General features: G+C 48.1%; 1 protein-coding gene across 2 annotated transcripts in view; it reads left to right on the top strand.

The window, feature by feature from the left end:
* ZZEF1 (zinc finger ZZ-type and EF-hand domain containing 1) overlaps window positions 1-27,921 on the top strand; it is a 1,404,152-nt gene that overhangs the window by 903,897 nt on the left and 472,334 nt on the right. For both annotated transcript variants that reach the window (XM_069226690.1, XM_069226689.1), the window contains exon 42: window positions 2,208-2,340. In XM_069226690.1, coding sequence (XP_069082791.1) covers window positions 2,208-2,340 — 133 coding nt within the window. The remainder of the gene's footprint in view (window positions 1-2,207; window positions 2,341-27,921) is intronic.

The raw sequence follows: 27,921 nt of genomic DNA, 5'->3' as shown, positions 1-27,921 counted from the left end.
TGGTTGGCTGAGTGCTACTCTTTAAAATGATGACGCTCCCTTGGCTCTTATATATTTTGCAGAATACCCCGTCTCGAGTGCCACTACTTCCGTAGGATGAATGGTGAGCTGCGAAAGCTCCTCTGGGATGGAGGCAGCTGCTGCATCACACTTACTAAGCTCCAGAGAGGGGTGTTCGAGGTTGAGTTGGGAGTCCCGGATGTGCGGCTACACTACTGGACAGCGAAGCGGGCCACAGTTAATGAGTGGCTTTTTGCAGATACTGAGGAGCCTGCATACCGAGTCGACAGGGATGCTATGGGAAGCAGCTGATACCCCTCAATCCTTTGTCAGGAGTCAGGAGAATCAACTCCCCAGGCACACACAGTCAGTGGTGAGGATATGGAGGGAGGCCACCAGATTCCTGGGTTGGGAGCATAAGTGTACAGATATGACCCCACTGTAGGATAGTGACCAACTGCGAGAGTTGGGACACTTGAAGGACTTCCTCAAATGGAGCCTGTTGGGAATCAAACACCTCAGAGTCATTTTGAAAGGTGGGAAGTTTATATCCTTTAAGGACTTGGAGACTGAATACAGTATGAGAGAATCAGAACACTTTAAATATCTACAACAAGGGAATGGATTGCGTTGCCATATAACGAAAGGGGATGCACACCCAGAATCATCCCCACTGGGAGACTGCTTATTGTTAGATCCCATGCCGGACAAAGCTATTTCACTTATGTACAAAAAGCTAATGTACAACTTCCCAGACCCTCTGTACACGCTGAAGGAAGCCCGGGAGGGGGATGTGAAAGCGCTCGGGGAGGATGACTGGGCAGAAGCGACTCAGAGCCCAAGAGAGATTGCAGTAAGAGTATGGTTCAGATTAATACATCTCTGGATATTGCACAGGGCGTATTACTCACATACACTACTATATCGACTGGAGCGTTGTGATTCTGCCTGTTGTGTTAGAGGCTGTGGAGGAGTTAGAGTCCTTTTTTCATGTCCTGTGGGCATGTCACACAATTCAGGAATACTGGTGAGAGGTGATGAACATGTTAACTAGTCATCGGGCACACTGTGCCACTGGAAGCCCGCTGGCTTATCCTACACATAACGGGGGAGGGAGGGTGACCCAGGCATAAGAAGACATGGTTAATGTTGGCAGCGGGGCTGGCGTAGCGTAACTTAGCGAGGTCATGGGGAATAAATTGGCCCTCTATGATACAGGAGTGGGAGCGAGACATGGATTGGTGCCAAAGAGCAGAGCAAGTGATTTATAAAAAGAAAATATGAAAAGATTTGGATCTCTTGGATACTGTACAGTGAAGGAGGGTAGGGGTGGAGGGCAGCAGGTAAAGACCCAGGGATGGTCAGTACCTCTGACAATAATTGAAAGACAATATTAGAATAAGACGAGGAGCTGTGTATGTTTTTCTCTTTTGACTGTGTCAACATATTGGTACATGATGATGTCAAGCTGGTGTACTGAGCAAAAGTTACATAAAAAGATTAATAAAAACAAGTTTGTACACTGCTCATTTGGTTGCCAGTGTTATGAGGTCCTCATTATCCCTGCACCATCATACTGACTGTGTTCTACAAGTTTCTCCGGGGATGTCCATACCACACTGATGGAGATGCTTTTTGGTGGTAAATATTTTTTGAGGGTCAAGGCAGATGCAGCCTTGGAGCGCTTTAATGCTGGAAGGGTCACCGCCTGGTCTTTATGGCTTTATTCACCAACAAAGGACTTTAGCCAGTTCTGTAAAATTTGAGGCTTTACTAATTGGTTCCAGCATATGCAGCACCAGTCCACATGGACCATCTAACAGCAGAAGAATCCCTTCGCACAGCAGTAGAAAAACAGAGAAAAGGGCCGGGGTCGTTTGACCCAGCCCTTCTCCTCTCCATGACCACCAAGGAAACCACTTTAGTTATATTTGAACGAGGATATGTAGCCTGTGATTAGTTAAAAGTTGTTCCAGGTGTTTAAAAGAACAGTGTTCTTTTGCAAATGTACAACAATGGAATTGGTGTTTTTCTGTCAAAAAACAGCACATTTGGTTGCTTGCTGGTACTTCCGGTATCCACCAGTGAACATTTTCTAGCACTTATTTCAAGAATATGTGTAACTAGAAAATTGGTGAAAAATGTTTTAATGTAATTGTTAATTATTATACTGAATATTAAATCAAGTACGTTGCTCTTTGTTCCAGGTTCTTTGTATGGGAACTCGGTCTGTATATTTGGACAATGCCAATGAACGTCATGATGTGATCATTCTGAAACACTTCACAGAGAAGAACAGGGCTGTCATCATTGACATCAAGACTCGGAAGAGAAAAACAGGTTCGTAGCAAGATTGCTTTGATTGTAGCCCTCAGAAGCCTTTGTGAACCATGGACCTGTTTACATTGTGTATCTCATAATTCAATCTTTCCCACAGTATGAGTTTTTTGAAAGAACAACATACATGTCATTGTATAACTGTTCTTCTTACATGATTTGTAATGTCCTTAAAAAGATGTTTTGAATCCTTAAAATCTTTTCTTACTACCAAGCACCTTCTCTCACTGGATTCTCACACAAATGCTGCATTTGAGAAATCTCTTGCAGTACCGCAAACTCCAGTGAGGCCCATTGCAGTCTGAGTTCTGTACATGATACTGGTATCCAGTGAACTGTTTTTTTGAGTAATGTTCTTTCTAATGCATGGTACTAATGGATATGTGTTCTTGTAGATTCCTTACCTTATGAATATGCCCAGGCTTCAAAGTAGGTCTGCAAACTTTTTCTCCACATCATACAACTCCAATAGTGCCTACATCTGCTAAAGACATAACAACACCAGCTAATATGACACAACCTGGCGTGTGGTGTTTGTACCTGTTTTTCCATGCCTTACAGATATGGTTCTGGAGTTCTTTATTTGTTTTAATCAAATACTTCACAGATTATAACACTTTTCAGCAGACTATGTCTGACTAAGAGGTATGTTTTCCCTTCCTCAACGACTGGCTGATGAAGTTAGGACTGCTGCATTCAGGTGTAGACCACCTCCAGACAGTAGTGAACCTTCCGACTTCAAAGTGATTCACTGTTAGTGTGCCAAAGTCATCAGAGCCATTATGAATACAGTGCTATTTCAAGACTTCCCTCCTTCACAACTGTAAGAAAATGCCTCCTTGCATGGTTACCCCCTGACTTTTTGCCTTTTGTTGATGCTAGTTATGATTGAAAGTGTGCTGGGACCCTGCTAACCAGGCCCCAGCACCAGTGTTCTTTCCCTAAACTGTACCTTTGTTTCCACAATTGGCACAGCCCGGGCACTCAGATAAGTCCCTTGTAAATGGTACCCCTGGTACCAAGGGTCCTGATGCCAGGGAAGGTCTCTAAGGGCTGCAGCATGTCTTACGCCACACTGGGGACCCCTCACTCACCACATGCATACTGCTTCACAGCTTTTGTGTGCTGGTGGGGAGAAAAAGACTAAGTAGACATGACACTCCCCTCAGAGAACCATGCCAACCTCACACTGCCTGTGGCATATCTAAGTCACCCCTCTAGCAGGCCTTACAGCCCTAAGGCAGGGTGCACTATACCACAGGTGAGGGCATAGGTATATGAGCACTATGCCCCTACAGTGTCTAAACAAACCTTTAGCCATTGTAAGTGCAGGGTAGCCATAAAGAGTAAATGGCCTGGGAGTTTGTCAGGCACAAACTCCACAGCTCCATAATGGCTACACTGAAATCTGGCAAGTTTGTTATCTAACTTCTCAGCACAATAAATGCACACTGATTCCAGGGTGGAATTTAGTGTAAAATGCACCCAGAGGGCATCTTAGAGATGCCCCCTGAATACAAGTCCGACTCCTAGTGCTAGGCTGACCACTTTCTGCCAGCCTGCCACAACCAGACGAGTTGCTGGCCACATGGGGAGAGTGCCTTTGTCACTCTGTGGCCAGGAACAAAGCCTGTACTGGGTGGAGGTGCTTCTCACCTCCCCCTGCAGGAACTGTAACACCTGACAGTGAGCCTCAAAGGCTCATGCCTTTTGTTACAGCACCCCAGGGCATCCCAGCTAGTGGAAATGCCCGCCACTGCCCCCACTTTTGGCAGCAAGGCTGGAGGAGATAATGAGAAAAACAAGGAGGAGTCACCCACCAGTCAGGACAGCCCCTAAGGTGTCCTGACCTGAGGTGACCCCTGCCTTTAGAAATCCTCCATCTTGAGATTGGAGGATTCCCCCCCCCCCCCCAAGCATTAGGGATGTGCCCCCCTCCCCTCAGGGAGGAGGCACAAAGAGGGTGTAGCCACCCTCCAGGACAGTAGCCATTGGCTACTGCCCTCCTGACCTAAACACACCCCTAAATTCAGTATTTAGGGGCACCCCTGAACCCAGGAAATTAGATTCCTGCAACCTGAAACAAGAAGGACTGCTGACCTGAAAGCCCTGCAGACAACAACTGCTTTGGTCCCAGCCCTACCAGCCTGTCTCCTGACTCAAAGAAAACTGCACAGCGACGCATCCGACAGGGGCCAGTGACCTCTCAAGCCTCAGAGGACTGCCCTGAAACCCAAAGGACCAAGAAACTCCTGAGAACAGCGGCACTGTTCATCCACAGCAACATCTTTGCAACAAAGAAGCAACTTTTAAAGAACTCACTCTTCCGTGAGACTTCATCCTCTGCACCGGACACCCCCGGCTCAAGCTCCAGAGGACCAACACTACAGGGAGGACTCCCAGGCGACTGCGACCTCGTGAGTAACCCGAGATGACACCATCCTGAACCCCCACAGCGACGCATGCGGAGAGAATCCAGAGACTCCCCCTACTGCGACTGCCTGTAACAAGGAACCCGACGCCTGGACCAAGCACTGCACCCGCAGCCCCAGGACCAGAAGGAACCGAACTTCAGTGCAGGATTGACCATCAGGCAACCCTCTGCCTAGCCCAGTTGGTGGCTGGCCCGAGAAGCCCCCCTGTGCCCTGGCTGCACCGCTAGAGTGACCCCCAGGTCCCTCCATTGATTTCTATTACAAACCCGACGCCTGCTTTGCACACTGCACCCGGCTGCCCCTGTGCCGCTGAGGGTGTGTTTTGTGTGCCCCCCACCGCCCCCAGTGCTCTACAAAACCCCCCTGGTCTGCCCTCCGAACACGCAGGTACTTACCTGTTGGCAGACTGGAACCGGAGCACCCCTGTTCTTCATAGGCACCTATGTGTTTTGGGCCCTCCTTTGACCTCTGCACCTGACCGGCCCTGTGTTGCTGGTGCAGTAACTTTGGGGTTGCCTTGAACCCCCAACGGTGGGCTGCCTATGCCCAGGAACTTGAACTTGTAAGTGTCTTAATTACCTGACAAACTAACCATTACTTACCTCCCCCAGGAACTGTTGAGTTTTGCACTGTGTCCACTTTTAAAATAGCTTATTGCCATTTTAACTAAAACTGTATATGTTACTGCTCTAATTCAAAGTTCCTACATTTCCTATGTGGAGTACCTTGCATTTTATGTATTTACTTCAAATCCTGAATCTTGTGGTTCTAAAATAAATTAAGAAAATACATTTTTCAATATAAAAATTATTGGCTTGGAGTTAAGTCTTTGAGTGTGTGTTCCTCATTTATTGCCTGTGTGTGTACAACAAATGCTTAACACTACCCTTTGATAAGCCTACTGCTCGACCACACTACCACAAAATAGAGCATTAAGATTATCTAATTTTGCCACTATCTTACCTCTAAGGGGAACCCTTGGACTCTGTGCACACTATCTCTTATTTTGAGATAATATATACAGAGCCAACTTCCTACAACAACGAGTCAAGGATTCCAGTACATTTGGGCTATGATCTTTGATGTTTCAGTCTCAGTTCTTGGTATCAGTGAAAGCAGCTTTGAGACTTGCCGCGCTGAATTCTGGTCATCGACTCTGGTGAAGTTTAAGGGCTGTGCACTAGAACCTGAAGTCTCAATCCACCCAGCACCCGGTTAACTTCTCAGATTCTATCCAAGTGTTGGAGGAGACTGCTAAAGACGTGCAGTGGTGACTGCTCGGCTGCAGTTGAACCAGCAGGAGACCCCTTGACCTGCCCAATCCAGAGCTGAAGGATGTATTATTGCTGGGATGCTGGGGTCATTTGGAAGAGATGAAGATCAGAGGACTCTGGTCTCTAGTGGTGACTCATCTCCACATCAAATTTGTTGGAGTTGCGGGCATTTGCATGGTGCTCATGGCCTTCCTTCCATCCACGTAAGGAAGGCTGATTCAGGTTCCTGAACAACATCACTGCTGTTTAATAGTGCAGTAAGCAGGATGGGATTGAGTGTCTTTTGCCAAGAGGTACTTTGGCCTTCATTTTAACATTGGTGGTAAAAGCCGCCTACTGTCCTGTCCCGTTCCCTGCCAGAAGACCCCCTGGATGCAGGTAAGTTGGGCTTCCGACAGGGGAGGGGTGGTTTTGTGTGTGTGTGTGTGTGTGTGTGGGGGGAGGGAAGGAGGGTTGTGTATGTGTGAGTGTGTGCGTGAATGCGACTGTGTGTGTGTAGTGTTGTGTGCGTGGGTGTATGCATGTGTGAGAATGCGTGTACAAATGGAAATGTGAATGCATGTCTGCATGTCAGTGGGAATGTGTGTACGGATGTGTGCGAGAATGAATGGATGCATGCGTGTATGCCAGTGTGAGTGATTTGTGTATGCGTGGTGCATGTACGGGGAGTGGGGGATCGGAAGGGGGGAGCGTGGATGTTGTCTGGGGAGTGTTGGGGGGGTGGGTGAGCCTCCTACCAGTGACAGGGAAGGAATTTCCTGTCACTGGTAGGGCCTACCGCCATGGTCTTTGTGGCGTTGCAAACGCCACAAAAACCATGGAGGTAGGCAGGGTCAAAATGTCGCCGGCGGTACAATAGCAGCCACTGGGCTGGAGATTGTTATCTCCTGCCCGGCGGCTGCTACCGCTATGGCGGTAGGAGCGGTAAATTGCCGGGTTGGCTGCAGCCAACCTGCCAATGTACTACCGCCACATTATCACCCACCACCTTTGTCTCTACAATTGGCTGGATCATTGGCATGAACCACCTAGCAAGATATTTGAAAGCCAAGGCAGACAAACACCCTGCGGCGTCTAGCGGATCCCGAATATCTGTTAAATACCGAGGTGGCACAGGGCATCTTCCAGCAGTGGGGAGTACTCTGGTTAGATCTTTTTGCCACAGTTGAAAGTGCGCAGTTTCAAAACATTTGCCCTCTGGAGATTGCAAGAAGACTCTCTCTATGGGAAGCAATCTGGATAGAATAGAACAGAACACAGGACTCCTGTACACCTCTGTCAATCAATCAATCAGGTTTTCTAAATCGCGGCTAATCACACGCTAGGGTATCCAGGCGCTTGTAGGTTCCGGAGGCGGATTCAAACAGCCGGGTCTTGAGGGCCATTTGAAATTGCAGAAGTGAGGTGATGGTCTGGAGGTGCGTGAGGAGGTTGTTCCAGGATTTTGCTGGAATGTGAAAGAAGGAGCATCTTCCACTTCTACTTTGGTAGATGTGAGGAATATGGTCAAGTGAAAGGGAGGCAAAGCGAAGTCTTCTCGACCATTGGTGGACGTTTAGGCAGTGGTTGATGTACACAGGTCCTTGGTTGTGTAGAGCCTTGTGTGCATGGGTCAGCAGCTTGATTTGGCATCTCTTCTGTATGGAGAGGCAGTGGAGTTGCCTGAGGTGGAGTGTGATGTGGGTTTGTCAAGAATGGCCGAGGATGAGTCTGGCTCTGCTTTCTGTATGGCCTGAAGTCTCTGCAGGAGGTGTGCGGTGATTCCTACATAGAGGTTGTTGATGTAACCCAGCCGGCTGGTGATGAGGGCCTGTTTTGCAGTGCATCTTGCGTGTTGGGGTAGCCACTTGAGGATCTCATGTAGAATGCGCAGAGTGAGTAAGCCGGTGAAGGCGACGGCATTGATCTGTGATTTCATGGTGTGCTTGTCAGTGATGATTCTGAGGTTTCTGATATGGTCGGAGTGGGTGGGTGCGGGTCCTAGGTCTGATGACCAGCAGGAGTCCTTCCATGTGCTGCTGCTGTTTCCAAAGAAAAGTACTTGCGTCTTGTCTGTGTTCAGCTGCAGGCAGTTCTTCATCCAGTCAGCGATGCTCGTCATGCATCTATGGAAGTTGGTTTTGGTGGTGGAGGGGTCGTCGGTGAGTGAGAGGATGAGTTGGCTGTTGTCTGCGTAGAAAATTATGTTGAGACAAAAAGATCTGACGACGTTGCCGAGCAGGGTCATAAATGCGTTGAAGAGCATGGGGCTGAAGGATAGCCCCTGGGGGACAGCACAGGTGGATCCTCTGAGTTCTTCCGGTGGAAAGGAGGAGATCCATCTGAGCTTGTCACCTTGCATACCGATGAGGTGGAATCTTTTGATCAACATGTGGTGGGATATGGTGTTGAAGGCTGCCAAGAGGTCAAGGAGGATCAAAGCTGCTGTTTCTCACTGGTTAAGGAGGGTTCAGATGTCATCGGTGGCTGCGACCAGGGCAGTTTTGATGCTATGATTGCTGCAGAAGCCAGATTGGGAGGTGTTGAGTAACTGTTTCTGCTACAGGTATGTCATGAGTTGATTGTTCATGATCTTTTTCAGTACCTTCACTGGGAATGGGAGCAGGGAGATTGGCTGGTAGTTTTTGGGTTTGCTAGGGTTGGCTGAGGGTTTTTTGAGTAGTGGTCTGACTTCGGCGTGTTTCCAGGCATCGGGAAATGTTGCGGTGGTGATGGAGGTGTTGAGCTGTGTGGTGAGATCTTGGCCGATCCTTTGGTTTCCAGGCATGGGTCTGTGGGACCCCCCGATGGATGGATTTCATGCTGGAGGTAATGTCCCGGGTGTGGAGAGCATGTTCCAGGTGGTCAGTGTGTGGTTTGTGTAGGTTATGGCGGTGGTGTATCTGTCAAGGAAGTCTGTAGGTGTGGCTTGGGGTTCAAAGTTTCTGTATATGGTTGCAGTTTTGTCATGGAAGAAGTAGACAAGGTTGTCGCACAGCTTCTGTAGGAGGGTGATGTTGTTTTTAAAGGCAGCCGGGTTGGAGGATTATTTAATGATGTTGAAAAGTTCCTTGGCGTTGTTTACGCTGGTTTCAGTGCATGCGGCAAAAGCTTTCTTCTTTGTTGCCCTCAGCGGACGGTAACAGAGGTTGTGGGAGATCTTGAAGGCTGCTCTGTCGGAGGCGTCTTGCTGGCTCGCCATCTCCCCTCCAGCTGTTTGCTGTCCCGTTTTGCTGTTCTGAGTTCTTGGGTGTACCACCTGGCCTTTTTAGAGGATTTTCTCTGAATTTTGCACGTGATGGGGACGATGCTGTTGGTGCAATTGGTAACCCAGGTATTGAAGTTTTTCACTCCCTGTTCAAGGTTGATGGCAGTAGCAGGGTTGGAGGTGTTGAGGGCATCTTCTAAGCCGGTCTCTAAGATTTTCTTCCACCTCCAGCGGGGGACGCTGGTCATTGGGGGTGGAGGTGCGGAGGCTGGAGATGCTAAAGTTGGCAATGGAGTGATTGGTCCATGTGAGTTCCGGTCCATGTTAGTTCTGTGATATGGCTGTATTTGGCACGGTTGCTGGAGGTGAAAATTGGGTCCAGCTTGTGTCCTTCCGTGTGTGTACGATCGTGGACGATCTCGGTCAATACAAGGCTGCACATACTGTCAAGGTGTGCAGTATTGTTGTCATTGTGGTCGTCAATGTGGATCAGGAATGACCGATGACTCCAGATTGGGCAAGGACAGTCTGTTGCCTGGAAGCTTTTGCCATGGTCATCTGTCCTGCTACAAGGCTACCGCTTACTGAGAACCTCCTGTCACAGCAGCAGAGCAGGGTCCTGCACCGAAGCCTGCACATTCTGCACATCCATTCATGGAGATTGAGTGGTGGCAGTTGATTGCATTCAATCGTACCTCCAAAGTAGTGGATGTCATCCTTGCTTCCAAATGTTACTTTACAAAGCTTGTCTGCAGGGGGAACTGGGACAAGTTTGTTGGCTAGTGTGGCACCTGCAATACTAACCCATTTGCCACTAAACTATTGAATGTCTAATTTGTTTTAGCTAATGCCCAGCTAGGACTTGCAGTGGTTACCCTTAAAGGTTATTTGGCAGCCACTTAGGCCTTTTTGTTTGCGCCGGACCAAACCTCCTTTGGTCAGATTACTTGTTTTTATGACATTTATAAAAGATTTGACACGTTTGCCCAAAACCCTTAGTGACACCACAATGGGCTCTCAATTTAGTTCTTACTTTCCTCAGGTGCACTACCTTCTAACTGATGCAGAGCTGCATTTTGTATCCCCGGACTCTGAGGATTATATTCCTAGGCGAAGTAACTTCTGTTTGTCGCTTAAGTTAACGCCAAATTATTTTGGTGTAGCAGCCTTATACCACCTTTTTCCCCAGGTAAAGTGGTGCTGAGAACAAGGGCATCCTTTTTGCACAGGTGAGGACACCTTTTCACATTGGACAGTCCATCATTCTCCCAACTTTCCTTCCTTTGCTTTGCTTCACCCTTTGAAAGATCGTAGGAGAGCCTTGAGCTTTTACATTGGTTGTACCAATGACCATCAGGTGAACAATCAGCTTTTTGTGGGGTTTTCTGGAACAAAGAAAGGCAAAGCAGTGCAGAAAAGGCCCTTGTCAAGGTAGACAGACCTTTGCATTAAGGTCTGCTATGCATTGGACATGAAACAGCCTCCAGAAGCACTGAGGGCCCATTCCATTGAGGCGAAGCCTGCATCAAATGCATTGGCATAAGGTTTTGCCTGTTCTTGATATCTGTCAGACTTCAACATGAGCATCAGTGCGCACGTTCACAAAGCAATACTAGCTTGACAGCTAGGTCCGATAGAAAGTGCAAGTTGCCTATTCGGTCCAGTAGGACTTTTTGATCTGAAACATTCCACAGACCTGCTGTCTTGGGAGATCATGCTTTGGTACTTTTACTGAAGGTGAGGGATCAGCAGTTACTAGTATCCATCAGAAGGACAAGTTACTTACCTTCTGTAATACCCTTTCTGGTGGATACTCTATCTTACCTCAGATTCCTCGCTGCCCTACCTCTTCCCTTTTCAGTGAAATGGTCTCTTATTCCATCTAAAAAGGTCCCAAATTAGAGATCTGTGCAATGGTACCTTTAGTTATTATTGGGCTCTGACCACGAGTGTGTAGACATGGTCAAAAAAGAAATTGATATTGAGGAGCAGGAGTGGTACTTATATGCAGCTCTATCATCACTTTAAGTATGGAATGAAGTCAACACGGCGCTGCCTGGCACCACCTGTTGGTGTTCAGCGGGCGCAGTGCTGTTTAAATCTTCCAGATTCAGTCTGTCTCCTGGTTATATTCTAAAGGTGAGAAATCTGCTATTAGAAAGACTATTGACAAGCCCTTTCCCTCTACTGTTCGTGGTCTCTGTTCCTCAGCCTCTGATGTGGCTGAAATGGTGCCAAGTCTGAGAATCATTCCTTCAGATCCTATTCTTGCACCACTAATGACACTTTCCTCAAAGCCTTTAATAGTGAACACGGCACCACTGGTGCCGACTCTGGTGCCTCAGATACTTGTTGCAGTAGACCTTCTGGAGAACAGCCTCTGCTGAAGTCTGAAGAAATTATAGAGAGGTCCAGAAGGCTCGATGACTGATGGAGGAGCAGCAGATTAGGAAAGAGCAGGCAAAGTGGCCAATATTGGTGCACAATGCACAACGTCTTTGGGTCATATTCTGTCACCACTGATGTGCCTGAGATGGTCCACCACAACACAGATGACTGCCGTGAGACAGCTAACTTACTGCCTCCGCTTCCCACTGACAGAGCTGACAGTTTGGCTTTGAGTAATGCGTGTAGACATCACCAGAGATGGAGATGCAGTTCCCTTCAGCGCCTCTCCCTCCTGAGGTGGACTCATTTCACTCTGTAATGCACAAAGAAGCAGAAGCTCTAGAGCACCTGTTGCCTGTTGTGGAGAACAAACCTGTCCTTCTTACAGAGGTGTTGCAGCCTTCTGTACAGTCTTCTGGACTGCTGTTGCCTTTTAATGATGCTCTTTGTGACCCAGTCTTGGCTGCTTGTGAAAAACGTACTTCTGCCATTGTGGTCAATAGGTTGTTGTTGAAAATGGAACTTCCATTCATATAATTCCATTTCTCTTATCTCCAGAGAGTCTGGTGTTACAAGCCTTGTGCTGCCTGGAGCAGGTTTCTAGAGCAGTCCCTACAGCCCTGGCTGATAGGGAGTCGAGAAAGCTGTGAGTTGTAGATAAAAAAAATATCTTTTTAATAGGTGATCTAAAACATAAGTGGCTCAATATCACAAGCCTGGTAGGAAGATACACACATGTTATGTGGAATATGGCCCAAATGATTCAGTCCCTCCTACCTGATCGCCTCAAGTATCATTTTGCTAAGGTTGTGCTGGCCAAGTGAAATGCATCCAGACATATTATTAAAGCCAATCTGGACACAAATGACCTCTGCAAGGGTTATGAATGCTTCAGTGGCCCTTTGTCGTTACACCTTGTTGAGTTAGTTTGGATGCTTGAATGATGTCCAGGCAACCTTGATGGATCTTACCTTTATGAACCAAGTTGTTTGGTGACAAAGAGGACTCTACTTTAAAGCAATTTGTAGCTAGTAGAGCAATGGCCCACTCTCTTGGCCTTTGGTCTCCTCAAAGTTATTACCATCAGTTCTAGAAGGTCTGTCCTCTTTAGCAGGTTTAACTTACCACAGCATCAGGTCACACAACCTCAGCAACAACCTCAAAACCCACTGTTCTAGCAGCACAGAAAAGGGCGGGCAAGGATGGAGGTTGCAATATCCCACATGTAGCCTCTTCTTCTCCCCTGTGCCACCAGTAAAGCAGCTCTAGTTTGCCCTTGTCTGAGCATGTGAGGCCCAAGGGAGGACTGATGTCCTGCTTTCTACAGGCCTAGAAGGCCATAACTTTGGACTGATTGGTCTTTCCACTTGTAGAAAGAGGGTATACCCTGCCCTTCCATTGGGCCCATTCTCAGGTTCCAGTGTTTTGAGAGGGAGCTGGGATTCCCTTGAAGGCTTGCCCATCAAAGATTATTTGGTTTACACTCTTGCAAGCTCAGCAGGGTTGTGGAGTGAACACTGTTAAGGGATACATTGTAGCCCTGTCTGCATTTCTCTGCCTTCTAGATCACCCTTCCATTTTTAAGTCTCCATTCATAAGATTTTTGAAAGGATGGACAAAGTGGTTTCTGCCTGTCCCGCTTCTGATGCCACAATAGAATGTTACCTTTTTTAATGGGTTCGTTCTTTGGACTCCTTCATACTTATCATTTAAGATGATGGACTTTTAAACCTGTTTTTGCTTTGGCAATTACTTTGACAAGTTAAACCAGGTAATTGCAATGACTGAGCCCCAGTTTCCCATATGCATACGTTGACCTAGATAAGTTGGTTCTTAGAACCAGAGCTGCTTTCCTTTCCATCCACCTTTCCATCTAGGCCAATCCATTACATTTCCTTCCTTTTATTGCCCACCACATTGCACCCGAGAGGAGGAGAGGTTACACAGAGTGGACCATAGAAATGTGATTCGTTTTTACAAAAGCAATGCTAAAGAGATCAGTTCTGATGACCAGTTATTTTTGGGGTATGTAGGCAGTAAGAAGAGCCAGGCAGTCCAGAAGAGATCTTTATGTGTGTACCAAGATGTCCTACACCCTTGCAAAAAAAAGTCGCCTGAAGGAATCTGGTCCCATTTCACCAGGGCAAACCATACCTTCAGACCCAGCTCCTAGGTAGGGTACTGCTTTGTAATCCATTAAAGAGATGAGGAATCTGCTGGTGGAAGTATCCATCAGAAGAAAAAGTTACTTATTTTTCATAGCAATCTTTCTGGTGGATTCTCTACATGCAGATTCCTCATTGATTCTGCCTCCCCTCCATTTTGAAGAATGTTTAAAGTGAAAAATTAAAAAAGATTTAATTATAGGTTTTTCCGCAGCACAGTCACAAATTGTTATTGTTCTGTTTGTTGTTTCCTCAAAAGGCACATAAATAATGGATGGGAAACTGATGTCTGCACACCTGAGTGGGGTCTTTATGGCTCCAGTGATGTCACTGTGGTGTTGATTCTGGCAACGACATGAAGCTAGTCCCTCCTAATTGTGTGGAAAAAGTATTGTATTTTTTGGATCCAGTCTCAGACTCCTGGGAATCTGCAGGTGGATAGAATATTCACTAGAAAGATCGTTACCAATTTTAAATACTTTTTCTTCCATCTACAGATCCTTCCAGCTCAAAGGTGCTACCTCAACTTTATACTTCCAATTTGCTGGTCTACCTTTCTGTCACATAACCATTCCGAAAGTCTTCACTAAGATGTGTGCTATGGTGGTAGCCATTCGCAAAAGGCCAGGAATTCATAAATTTCCATGCTTGCACAATTGGCTAATGAAGGCGAGTTTCCCTATGATGGTTTTGGACCATCTGGAAGTCACCCTAACTGTTCTTCGTTGGCTGGAGTTCTGCTTTCACAAGCAGCAGCCCCACTTCACTCTGAATAAAAGGCTGGTCTTCATTGGAGTGATCATGGACACTATTTGTAGGAGGGCCTTTCTTCTGCATTTCATGGTCTCTGATATCTGGGGTGTTATGACGATCTTTTTTGCAACACTACCAGTTTGCAGTATCTCAACATAGGTTCATGGGTTTTGTGCTGGAAGGCCTTGCACTTGTGATAGTAGATGCTGAAAAGGGTTAATTTCCTGGTGGCAACTCACCAGACAGGCACTCTAATTGTGAAGGTGGATACCTTAACGTTCCTTTCTCTGAAGGAACATAATTGGGAGCTCCACTTCGATATGAAAGCAGTGATATTCTCCCATATGGTGCTCCTTGCATCAACCTCTTTTCCAGTGCCCTGAACATGGAATGCCCTCTGTTGCGCACCTTGCACTTCCCACCGCATGGTTTTTTGGAGATGCCCTCCAACTGAACTGGGTGCAAGGCCTGCTTTATGCATCCTCACAAAACCCACGCATCTCAAAGGCTGTGAGAGGATATGTGCAGCTGACCCTTGTTTCCCCAGAGTAGGTAAAAAGGAATTGTTACGCTTATCTATTGGAACTCCGTATCCGGCCTCCTCTGCTTATTCTAGACAGAGTAGATCTGCTTATACAGCAAGATTATTGAATCTTCCATTCCACTCTTAGTACGCTATGTCTGCACATGCAATGAGAATGTGCACTGCCAGTTACTATCTTCCAGCCTGCCATTAGAGCTAGTGGCTTACTTATACGTGTTGTCAGTCTGTTTATGCCTCCCTAATCATGCTTTCTTGTTTAGAGTGCTTTTGGTGGTTTGTTTCTGGAAAGATTTGCTGTATATGCTCTTATCCGTCGCTTTGTTGTTCCATAGTGAGAGTTAAACTTGGTTCTGATGTTACTCAATGTTCTGACTGTTTGAAGTGATTCACATCTGTTCTGTTAGTCTCTTACACCTCAAAACTTTCTTTCTGGTATCAAATACTTTGACTTTCAAGGTCAGATTGTTGCAGGGCCTATCCGTCCAGATGTTGTTTACTATCATTTACCCAGACATGCTGTTACTGTTTACTTGCCTCTCCTTTCTGTCAAAGTTGGTGTTTGCCTTTCGCATGAGCTTTTTTATGGATTTTGCTAGGGCTTAGAAAGGCACGGGAGTTACCTAGTGTACCATTTTGCATCTGGTCATACTTTACAATAAAATCTTTTACGCCGTGGATGTGAAAGAATCTCAGTTGCCCATGATGGCTTCTACTGCCCTCACCATGGGTTTCCTAGTGATAATAATAATAAATCATTTTTTTATACTTAATCCATTCAAATTAGTTAAACATGTACATTACATTTGTAACCGAATTAATGCTCGTAACATCTAAAAAAAAAAAAAAAATGTTTAAATATATATACATTAAAACCAGTCACATCTTTTTAGGATCTAGGGCAAATACACCGTTAAACTGTTAAATCAAGGTGAAGACCAGAAGATTTGAATAGGGAGGACTTGATACTGGGCAATCCATAATGAAAGTGCTAAATGCGTAGTGAAAAAGTTAGTGCTTGTCCTGTGCAGTGAGGTGCTCCTAGGCCTAGTATGTTGGTCCGTTCTCACAGCGACCTTATCCATGAACTTCGCAAAACAGTCAGTCAGGCTTCAGTCCTTTCCCTGGAAGCACTGATCGATTGTTTAGTGGAATCATGTTCAGTTCTCCAACTAGTGGCTTTAACCAAAATTGTCTTTCCCATTCAAAGTAGGGGCAACACAGTACATGAGCCAAGGATTCCTTCGGATAGAGGCAGAAGTGATAGATCACATGCATGTTTCCATCTTTGGGCAGCTTCCCCTGTGTCGAATAGGGCCATCCATAATCTTAAAATCCTGAATTTATAAGGTCTTGACAGGGACATTGTCAAATAAGATTTCAGCTAGATCTAGGTTGTGGCTGCATATCCATTGTGAGGCTTTCTAGTTTCAAGAGGTGTTTTATTTGCAGAAAAGATTTTCACTGTCCTTTCAAGAAGTTTTGAAAGCACCATACAAAATATTCAAGGACCGTGGTTGGGTAATTTAGAGATCTGCAGGGTCTTCTCGATGGAGATCTTCCAGGGCAATATGGGCAGATTAAACAGGTTTTTAACAAGATGAAATTTAAAGCTCCTGTCTTATACCTTCCAAAATGTAAACAAGAATGGCCCTCTGTGCTAATGTTTCTTCTATTAGGCCGAATTTCAGTTGGTTCTAAGATTCCCTGGTGGAGTTCAGGAGTCTAAATATTTGACAGAAGATCCTTAATTGGTTTCGATTGAACCAACCCTCAAATTTATCTAGGAATGCTTCAAGGCCATAGACTAGTGAAGGCAGGAATTTGGCTTTGACTTGCAGTGATGGTGTTCACAACAGGCCTATACTTTTGTTTGCTACTTTGCATAGGCCTGCTGCAATTTCTGTAGCCCTTTTTTGCAGAGCTTTCACGTGGAGGCTTGAAGTGCCGGAAGCCTGCAATTCTATACTTAGCTACTTATGTGAGTAGGTCTTGTCGATATTGACTGGTTAGGCCAGCTAGTTGATGTCCCTGACCACCTCTGATAGGTAGGTTACCGCAGATGGTGTCCAACCCCCTTTCTGGGTTACTTAAGAGCTCCCCTGAGGCTGGCACCCTAGATCTGTCAAGCAAGATGCTACAAGGAACTCTCTGCAAGACACTTCTGCACCCTGGCCTCTAGAACCACTGCTGGTCTGCCTTAGGAACTGAAACAAAACTGTATCCAGCTCCTGTAGGAATTCTACAACATCGGTGGCTGTGCATCCTCCAGGTCACAAGGACTCTGCACCAGGAAGCAAGAAGTAATCTCCCTTGGCGCAAAGGAGTCACTCCCTGCATCAGGCACCTCAACAACGACCAGCTGGTGGAACCTGCAGTTGCACGAAAATCGAAAGGCTCTGCAATACAGGTGGTGGTTCTGTGGCCCTCTCCAACCTGTCTTCCGTTCAACTTGAGAGACTGTAGGCCTTTGCTATAGCCACTGGGACGGAACCCCTGTGCACCACGTCTATTGCTGTTACCAAATCTTGTTGACTCTTCCTCCCAAAGATCTTCCAGATACAAGAAGCCCGAGCCTCCAGCACTCTGCAACTCCAAGAACAACATTCACCCTGCAACTCCTGCGGCTTGGGACTCCTTCTTTGTAGTGCTGCTGAGGCCACTGCTTTGCCAATGCTTGTTGGTGGTTCTGCTGACCACTGATCCCTCTGCAATCCGGCAGCCAATGTGGGACAACTTGTGGGTGACCTCCAGGATCTTTCTGCATCACCTGGACTCCGCAGCTGTACTTCTTCTATCACCGACCTGCAGGAACTTCTCCACAAGAAGGGTGGGCATTGCCTACATGCACCGCCTGGACATCTTCGAGTGGTCTGGGCTCTTTCTCCTTCTTTGTCGGGTTCTTCTTGTCGGAATCCGCCCTTGAGTTCTACTGACTTTATCCACGGGTTGTGTCAGCAGCTTGGAAAACAAGGCTCCAATTGACTCTAGTGAAGGTTTCTGACGTCACTCCACTCCTATGCACCCAGACTCCCTGGTGTAGGTACTCCACTTTCCTTGGTATCCATGTGTGGGGACATTATTGAACTTTCCTTGTGCCAACTGGTGTCCTTGGGGTCCTGTGGGAAGGGTCCTGAATCCTAAAAATTTCAACCGCAATGGTCCTGTGTTAGCCCATGGGACACCCGGCTAGATAACACTTCTTCACATGGGCACCTGGGGGATTTCTGTTACTTACCTTGGCTAATTTCGTACTCCCCCCCCCCCCCAGTCCCTGGTATCCTCACACACTTTCCTGGGTTGGACACCTCCATTCTTATACCACTTTATAAGTATATGGTTTGCCCCCTCCCCAATAGGGTACCATGTATTTCGATGCTTTCACTGTTTCTTACTAAGTGTATTTGTTGTGTGTAGGTATCTTCCAGTGGAGATACCCCAGCGTTAGGTTAGTACTAGTGTTATAATAAAGAATACTTTATTTTTGTAACACCTAGTGTGATTCTTTCCTGTGTGAACATCACTGGCTGACTATTGTGGTATTGTAAGTGCTTTCCACTCCTCCCTTATAAGCCTGAGCTGCTCTCCACAGCTACCCCTATAGGGCTTTGGTTATCAAAGCTACAAAATGCTATCACTAAGGGCTGCCTTGACGCAGTATAGGGTGCCACACCGTAGGTGTACCCCATAAACTGAGCCTGCCTCCTACATTGGTGGTGCAGCAGTGGGATAAAGATTTGCATTGCTTTACCACTTTGTCATCAGTGACTTTCCATAAGAAAGATCACTACTGACTTGGGTACATACTGTACTTGTAACTTCGGGTATCTCTAAACGTTTGGCTTTAGGTAGTCAGGGCTCTATCATAGCCCTTTCTCCAAACTTTTTTAAAGTTTAGAACTCTGTAGTAGGGTAACTAGGTGGCGTAACCAGTCAGATGCTCCTTGGGGACTCTGGCCATCTTGTTTCTAAAGATGGCAGAATCAAGCGGCCACCTGGCAGAGCTCTGTGGAGGTGGTCACTCTCCTGTCCTTTGTGTGGTTTCGCGCCAGAGCGAGAACCGGGCGTTTATGCACTGGTGCAAATCGATTTATGCAAGGAGGGCACCAAATGTACCCTTCAAAGCAGTCTTCAAGAGAGGCCAGCCCACCCCACCCCACCCCAGCCCAGAAACACCCATTTCAAAGGGTTAGGTGATCATACCTCTTCCCTACAGGAAATCATTTGTTCTGCCTTCCCCTGCTCGAGTTATGCTCATCAGCAGGAAGGCAGAACAGTGTCTAGGGTCGTCATCAGTGCAGGCTGGCATGCAGACTTTGCAAGGCGGTACAGGCAGATCTGGAGAATCCTCTAAGGAACCCCCAGAGTACATGGTATCATGCAACTAACACTGGAATTGGTGTAGTTGCATGATTCCAACATGTTTGATATCAAACATTCCTAGGTTCAGTGAAGCCATTATGTAGTTGGACTACTTGTGTCGACCAGTGTCCACTACATACCTCAAAATGGCTTCCCTTCACTTAAAAAGCCCAGGGAATGGAGTCTGAGGTTTGTAGAAGGACCTCTGCTCATGCAGGGATGCCCTCACACTCAGGACCATGTACTCTGCCCTTGGGCTGAAGGTCCTACCACAGGGATGACTTACAATGTCCAAGTGCAATGACAGCGATATAAGGCAAGTCTTATATCTAGAATGAAAGGTGCATGCACCATTTCAATCAGGCTGCAATGGCAGGCCTGCCGCTGTAGTTTGCATGTGCTTCCAAGGGTGGCATAATACATGCTGCAGCCCATAGGGGACCCCTGGTGTACCACTGCCCTGGGTAGCTAAGTACCATATATTATTGGCTTACATGGGTGCATCAATATGCCAATTGTGGGGTGTAAAGTTACCATACAACTAAATTTAGAGTAGTGATCACTGACACTGGGGACCTGATTAGCTGGGTCTCAATGTACTACAGTCTAAACACACTGACACCAGGCAAAAAGTGGGCGTAACTATGCTACAAAGATGCTACTTTGCTACACTGACAACAGTTCTTTTATTTCTGTGCCAGCCAGTGCTGATCTGGAGAAGAGCTACCCCACAGTCATTTTGACTGGCTTTTTTTTCGATGTTTTGTCGAATATTTTTGAGGAGTTCCTTCTGGTGTGTTAGATTATGTCATTTAGAAAGACAGGATTCAAGCACTACGGAGCCTGTCATCGGTTGATGTCGGTGACGGACCTGCACCTTGTCTGCCTGTGGTCTCTGGTGCACGTCCGGGGCTCAAAATTGTGTTCCGGTTGCTGTGCCAGGCACCCGAAGGTTTGAAGGAGTGGTCCCTAAAGCTCAACCCAGCATGCAACTCTGCACAAATCGTGGTCCCTGTCAAAAAGAAATACCGGGACTGGTCGCAGAGCCCAAAGTCATCATCATTCCACTCAAAGTCCTCGGGACGGTTGGGTAAATCGAGGTGTAAGCAGTCGAAGAGGTCTTTGAGTTCACTTCGTCTATCAGCTGATGAGGGAGCATCAACATTCAAGCCCTGGTTCCTCGGAGCCTGCGCCTGGGCCCACTTCATGCCTCCCTGTGTTTCCGGGATCCGGAGCGACCCCCGCCCAACATAAGGAGTTCTATGAGGCCATATGCCTCATTTCTGTGCAGCCTGACTCATCCGATGCACCTTTGGACACCGCGGGATCCGAGGGTGTCTCATCTGGTTCGGTCCGGTGGCTTAGGCTCCAGCATTTTTGGATCTGGACTAGCGCTAGTCATACCATCTCGAGCTTCCCCTGGTTTGTGAACACTGCTTTCCTTTTGGGCAGTTACTCCCATACTCTGTGGGACATGGTTCTGTAAATTCTGTCATAGGTCCCAGAGGAGGCATGGGCTGTAGTCTCTCAGACTGTTGCCGATGGCAGCAAAGTTCAAAATACAAGTGTGGACTCAACACAACAGACTCACTGGACAGAGCAGTTTCATGGTACCATGCCTGGCTTTTCTGGGAATGTCCAAGCTTCCCTTATGGACATGTCCTTTAATGACTCTCGCCTCTCAGAGACAAAGCAGATTTTGAACTGGAGTGCTTTAAGGACTCTTGGGTTACGGCAAAGTCCTTGGGCATCTTGACATCCCCTCCTCCCGTCATCCCCTATCCTCCTTTCCATTCTTTCGTGGCCAAGGAAGGGGTTTCCAGCTGCGCCGGTTCCCTCCCAGCCACCAAGCTGCGCATGTTCCCTAGCCTCTTCGTGGCCAAGTGCGTGATACCCACAGGCCTCATGTGTTAGGCAGCCAGCGGTCTAGTCAGTCCACCACCACCCCTGCCAGCTGCAGCCTCCAAGCCTTTGTAATCTGCCCCTTTACCATCATGGGCACACAGTTGGAAGCAGGATTTGCCATTACCTGCCCCACTGGCCGTTCATAAAATCTGACTGGTGGGTGTTGCAGATTGTCAGAAGGGGGCCTTCCCTCCCCTTTAGGACTACTCCCTCTATGCCACCATCTCACGACTAGCGAACAAAGAATCATCTGTCCCTTCTTCGAAAGGAAGTTACAGCTCTCTTGGCCAAGGGAGTTAGAGAGAGAGTTCTGGTTCCCAAAAAGAACAAGGACCTTCATCCTATTTTAGATCTCCAGCCCCTCGATCTCTTCCTCAAGAAGGAGAAATTCAGAATGCTCATGTTAGCTCAGGTCTTGTCTGCCCTGGACCCAGGAAACTGAATGGTAGTGTTGGACTTGCAGGACACTTATTTCCACATTCCTGTCCTGCCTGCCCACAGACATTACCTGTGGTTTTCTGTAGGCCATGAGCGCTTTCAGCTCACCATGCTTCCCTTTGGTCTTGTCAGCACTCCTCGGGTGTGCACCAAGGTGATGGCAGTGGTCGCAGCTCTTCTGTGGAGATCAAGGGTGCCAGTCTTCCCCTATCTCGATCACTGGCAGCTGAAGGCAGCCTCGCCCCAGGCTGTTGTCTCCTGCCTCCAGACTACAAGGGGACCTTCTGCATTCACTGAATTTCACAATAAATGTGCCAAAGCCACACCTGATTCCTTCTTAAATGCTCCTTTTCTACGGTGCTGTTCTGGACATGGTGCTATTTTTGGCATATCCTCCTGAATAGCGATGCCAGGATATACAGGCTATGATACAGATGTTTCAGCCTCTGTCCTAAATTTCGGAGAGACTGACTTGGCGCAGCATCAGGGGAATCTCTGCACTGCAGTGGGACCTGAAGTTCCATTCGGCACAGAATCTCTCCAACATGGTTCCAGTCTCAGAGGGACCTGTGAAAGACCTGTAGTGGTGGCTAACGAACCGCAATTGGGTCAGAGGCAGACCCACCTCTCCTAACCTCAAACAGGTTTCACATTAGTGACATTTGGGTCACTCCTGGGATGAGACAGCCACCTGGGAGAGGTGGAGATCAGAGGACTCTGGTCTCCGGTGGAAGCAGGACTCCTGCCCAGATTCAAGAAGATCAGAAATAACCCGGCACAAGGCATTCTTGTGGCTCAGAACTGGGCACGGAGAATCTGGTATCCTGAGCTTCAGAGCATGGCCATCGATCCTCTGATCAGGCTGCTCTTTCTGAAGAATCTTCTGTCACAGCATCAGGGGATGGTTCTTCACTCGAACGTATCCACTCTCTACCTTCTTATGTGCAGGTTGAGCAGCAGCAGTTGACAGCTTTCAGCCTTCCTCCCGAAGTCTGTCAAGTTATTGTGGCAGTCAGGTGTTCCTCCACCAAGACGGTATATGCCTGCTGTTGGAAGAAATTTGTTGCGTGGTGTACAGATAAACATGTTGATCCTCTCTCTGCCCCCTTTCAGAAGCACTACTCTTTATTCTTTCCCTTGCCCAGCAGAGCTCTGCGGTGGGCACTTTTAAAGTCTGTCTATCGTCTGTTTCTGCCTTCTTGCTGCTGCCTGGCCAAATCTCTCTTTTCAAGTCTCCTATTATACATGGGTTCCTAAAGGGTCTTGATCCTCTTTACCCTCCTTCACCATTTATAATGTCTCAGTTGGATCTTAATCTGGTCATATATTCTTAATGTTTCCTCCCTTTGAGCTTCTCCACAATTGTCCCCTCAGGCTTCTGACTTTGAAAATAGCCTTCATTGTGACAATGACATCTGCCTGCAGAGTAAAACTGTAGACCTTGTCATGTAAGCCATTTTACCTTTCTGTCTACTTTGACAAATTGTTTCTTCGCCTACAAGTCTTCTTTCTGCAAAAAAATATCACTCCATTTCAGGTAGGCCAGTCAATCTCCTTGCCTACTTTTTTTTCACTCCTCCACATCCCTTTAAAGATGAGGAGCGACTCCACCATCTGAACCCAAAAAGAGCATTGTCGTTCTACCCTGATCAAACAAAATAGTTCCTGGTGGATGACCAACTATTTGTGGGGTATGTTGGTGCGAAGAAAGGTAGAGCAGTGCAGAAGTGGACCATCTCTAGGTGAGTCGTGCTCTTGAAGGAAAATGCCTTTTCTGACATGGTCACCCCCACTTTTTCCTCACTGATATTGAGGATTTTCAACTGAAGTGCACTGTGTCCCTACTAAACAGGTCCCCAGTGCCAGTGCTCTTTCAGTAAAAAAAAAAAAGGTAACAATGTGTTCAGTTAGCACACTCCTTTGCCTGTGTAAGTCCCTAGGTACCTAGGGCGCGGGTAGAGGAGAGGGTCCCTAACTGCTGCAGCATGTATTATGCCACCCTCAGGAACCCCCCCTAAAAACATGATGCACAGAGCTGCCACTGCATGTCCTGGTGCAAGCCAGGTGAAAAAACAACATGGAACCCCACTTTGGGTGCTTGGGGACATAATTGCACCTTTGGTCCTCCTCTCCTGTGCCCAGGGGCGACGGATGCAGGCGGTACCATTAGTCGTTGAATTTTCTCATCCGGGAGCACACGCTGTCAGGGGATCCTGTGTGTTGAAGCAGCAGGCGTCATTGGGGAGTCGGCAGGGGTGGACCCAGGGTGGACTCGAGCTCTTAGGAGGCGGGGGACATTGTTGGCACCGAGGACCCACCTCAGCTGAGATTAGGGGTCACAGGTGTTGACCTAGATGTTGGACTTTCTCTAACCACAAGCCTGTGATAGAGGGGACCTGCGTGCAGAGGCTGCAGGCATCTCAGGAGAATCAAAGATTGGTTTTCTGAGCCTGGACTTGGTCTCTGGGCAGCTGGAGAACCGTGCTGGCACCATTGGCTGGCTTCACCTCGGGTTGTGGACGTTGGGTGCGGTGGTTAAATCAGGTTTCTGGTTTCTGTGGTTTCAGCAGCTGCAGAGTCTTTTCCTTGGTCTTTCTTGTTGCAGGGCAAGTTCAGTGCCCACAGGAAACTTGAGTCTTTATTGAAGGCTGGATGGGTTGGCTTCCTGTGCAGGATCCTTCGAGGTCAGCAGGCAGGCCGGAGGGCCTGGGTCCAGGTCAGTTGCTTCTTCTTTTCCTGTTCTGTGGGTGCAGTTCTTATTTGTCCGGGTCTTCTTAGGTTGTTGAAATCTGAGTTCTAGGGTACAGGGTTGCCACCTAAATACTCAATTTAGGGATGTTACAGGGAGGGTCAGGACGTAGCCAATGGGCTGATCACCCTGAGGGTGACTACACCTTCTTTTGACCACTCCTGCTATGAGATGAAGGAATCTAAAACGTAGTATACACGTCAGGTCGTCCACCTTAGGGGTGGGACTGGCTTGAAGTGGGCACTCGTCCTAATTTAACTAATTTTCCTGCGTGTGCTGCTGCCAAAAGTGGAGTCAGGACACGGGGCCTGGTCATCTCCGCCATTTGGAGAGACCTTGGTCGCATTACAAAGGTAGCAAGGCTGTTGAAGCTTCCCACCCTGGACTGTCCATCCTGCCTGGGAGAGGAGGTAACACCTCCACCCAGTGCAGGCTTTTGTCCCAGGCCCTCAAGAGCACTGGCTCTCACCTTGGGGGGCCAGAAACACATCTGTGGTGACTGAACTGGTCAGGAACAGTCTGTCAACACACTTGTAGTTGGTAGGTTTTCACGAGGCACCACTAAGGTGCCCTCTGTGTTCATTTATTAATAAATCCATCACTGGGACTAGTGAGTGTTTATTATTCTGAGATGTTTGATACCAAACATCCCAGAATTCAGAGAAGCCATCATGTAGCTGAGGAACTCGTGATTACTAGTGCCCAGCATATGCATTTAAAATGGCTTCCCTGTTCACTTACTGTGTCTCAGTATGAACAAAGACATAGCAGGGGCATAGCTGCTCAGGCATATATGCCCTCATGTGCCTTGATGCACCCTGCCCTAAGGTTGACTTACAGTTGGCACATGCAGTTATAGGGGACCTCGTACACAGGGTTATGTAACAGGTCATGTTTTCAATTTTGTCTGCACCAACACATGCAGTCTACAATGGCAGCACTGTGTGTTTGGTGAGGGCCCCTGAGGGTGGCACAATTGGTGCAGCAGCCCTCAGAGACCTTCCTTTGTACCCCATGCCCTAGGTACCAGGGATACCATTTACTAGGGACTTATAAGGGTTTGCCATTTGGGAAAAACAACTGTGCAGTTTTTGGGGAAGAGATCTAGCACTGGGAACCTGTTTTGCAGGGACCCAGTGCACTTCCAGTTGAAAAATTGCACCAGAATCCTGGCAAAAAGTGTTTAGGGGTGTGACCATATCAAAAGAGGCACTTTCCTACAACACCCTTCACAGTCGTCTATTTGCCTTGTTTTGTCTCTCCTACTGCAGGTCCCCCAAAGAACTGTGTGCACCTTGACTTAGGAGCACCACAGCTAAGGATCCAGTGCACCCAAGCGCCCCTGCCTGGGTCCATGACTTTCAGCAGTGCCCCCTGCTCTCCAGACATCCACTGACCCGTGCCCCCCTCCCGGCTGGGAGCTGCCGGACCTGTCCCCAAGTACCCCCTTGCATTAGTTTCCCAGGTTGTCCCCCCTCCAACCCCCTGTCGTCAAGTATTCTGTGCGCAGGAACCCGACACAACCAATACCACTACACCCGGACGCTCCTGGGCAGGTAAACCTGAACTGCTGGTCCTATCTGATAGAGACTTCTAGTTGCAGATTCCTTACCTTAGAATTTCCCCCAGGCGTCAGACTGGATCCGGAGATTTTTCTTCGAATCAATACCCTTGTGCGTCAGTAGGTAGCGTCGGTCGACTCTGCAGGAGTTGTTGGCGTCATAGTTGCCGTGATGACGTTGGGAGTAGTACATAGATGCCTCCTCAGCGCAGTGACATCAGTTCTTTTTTTTTCGCCCCATGCGCTAATCCGGAGAGAGCTACCCTAGTCTCTTTCTGACCGATTTTTGACTGTTTTGTCGAGTTTTCTAGTGAGCTTTTGGTGCGCTGAGGGTGTCCCCGAAGGCCGGGTTCAAGCGGTGGGAGAACTGCCACCGCATGATGTCGGTGATGGATCCGCATTGGTTTTGTTTGTGGTGTCTCGAGCGCGACCACAGCCCGAAGTCATGACCCGAGTGCCGAGCAATGCACCCGAAGGTCTTGAGGGAGTGGTCCCTCAAGCTCATGGCGGCCCGCGTAGGTCCCAGTCTCGCTTGAGAGGAGGGCATCACCACTCCTCATCCTCAAAATCGTTAGGTGCAGGTAAGAAGAGGAAGAAGTCAAAACGGTCTCATCGCACTTCGACATTGCCCTGTCGCTCAGCTGACGCAACGCGGGAGGAGCGTCGACGCTCAAGGTCTCTGTCATCGGAGCCTGCGTCTGGGTCCACTCCGTGCTTCCCTAAGTTTCCGGGAGCTGGGGGACCCATGCCCAACTTAAGGAATTTTATGAGGCCATGCACCTCATCTTTGGGCGGACCGACCCCGGTACGGTGCCTTTGGGCCCAAGGGGTTCGGTTGAGGGGCCTTCGGGTTCTGCGGTGGCTTCTTCAGCTCTGGCCACGAGGTCCCCTCCGGATCTGCTCGCGGATCCACACCGGTACTGGTCGCACCATTGAGACCATCCCTGGCGCCGGGTTGATTGTCGATGCTCCCGACATCGGTAGTGCCCACTATTGACTTAGACCCGATCCTTATTCCCAAGGAGTCGGAGCGGCGTCGGCCAACGCCGCCTTTGTCTTCGATGGGGTCTATTCACCCCAGGTCGGATTTGGACCTTTTTTCCTATGGGTACGAATTCTGGGAAGGATTGTAAGGGTCCCTGAACCCTTATGAATACCAGGACGACCCATCTTTGGACTGGGCACAGGAATTGGGCGACGCCAGTGGACTGGACACTTCTCCAGACGCTGGCATGCTGTCTCCGCTTACTTAGGCTACGGCGTAGCGAGTGAATTATGGTTTGGTGGTCAGTAGGGCGGCCGAGGTCCATGAGCTACCTATTGTAGAGATCAGGTCCAAAATCCTGACGGAGGTGCTTCAGCCAGGGGCTTCGACATCTGAGCCCCTTTTACCATTCAATAAAGCCCTCACCGATGTCCTTTAGGGTACTTGGTCCAATCCCAACACAGGGGCTTCTGTGAATAGGACTATCGCATGCCACCTTCGGCCTGCTCCAAACAACCCTAAATTCCTGTCCCAACACCCCACGCCTGAGAGTCTTGTCTTCCAGGCTTCCTCTTCTTCAGGCAAATTCCCTTCCGCACCCCCGGATGGGGAATAAAAAAGGCTGGAACAATTTGGGAAGAAATTGTTTTCTTCCTCCAGTTTTGGGGTGGGGTCTGTGAACACCGCATGCCTTTTGGGCCTTATACCCACTCTCTGTGGGATACGGTTCCGCAAGTCCTGCTGCAGATACCGGAAGAGGCCTGTGCTATCATCTCCCAAGCTGTCAACGATGGGAGAGATGCAGGGATGTTCACAATCCGACTCTCTGGGCAGATCGTTT

Source organism: Pleurodeles waltl, chromosome 3_2 (genome assembly GCF_031143425.1).
Source record: "Pleurodeles waltl isolate 20211129_DDA chromosome 3_2, aPleWal1.hap1.20221129, whole genome shotgun sequence".
Lineage (NCBI taxonomy): Eukaryota > Metazoa > Chordata > Amphibia > Caudata > Salamandridae > Pleurodeles > Pleurodeles waltl.
This window is presented reverse-complemented; position numbering and strand designations above follow the sequence as displayed.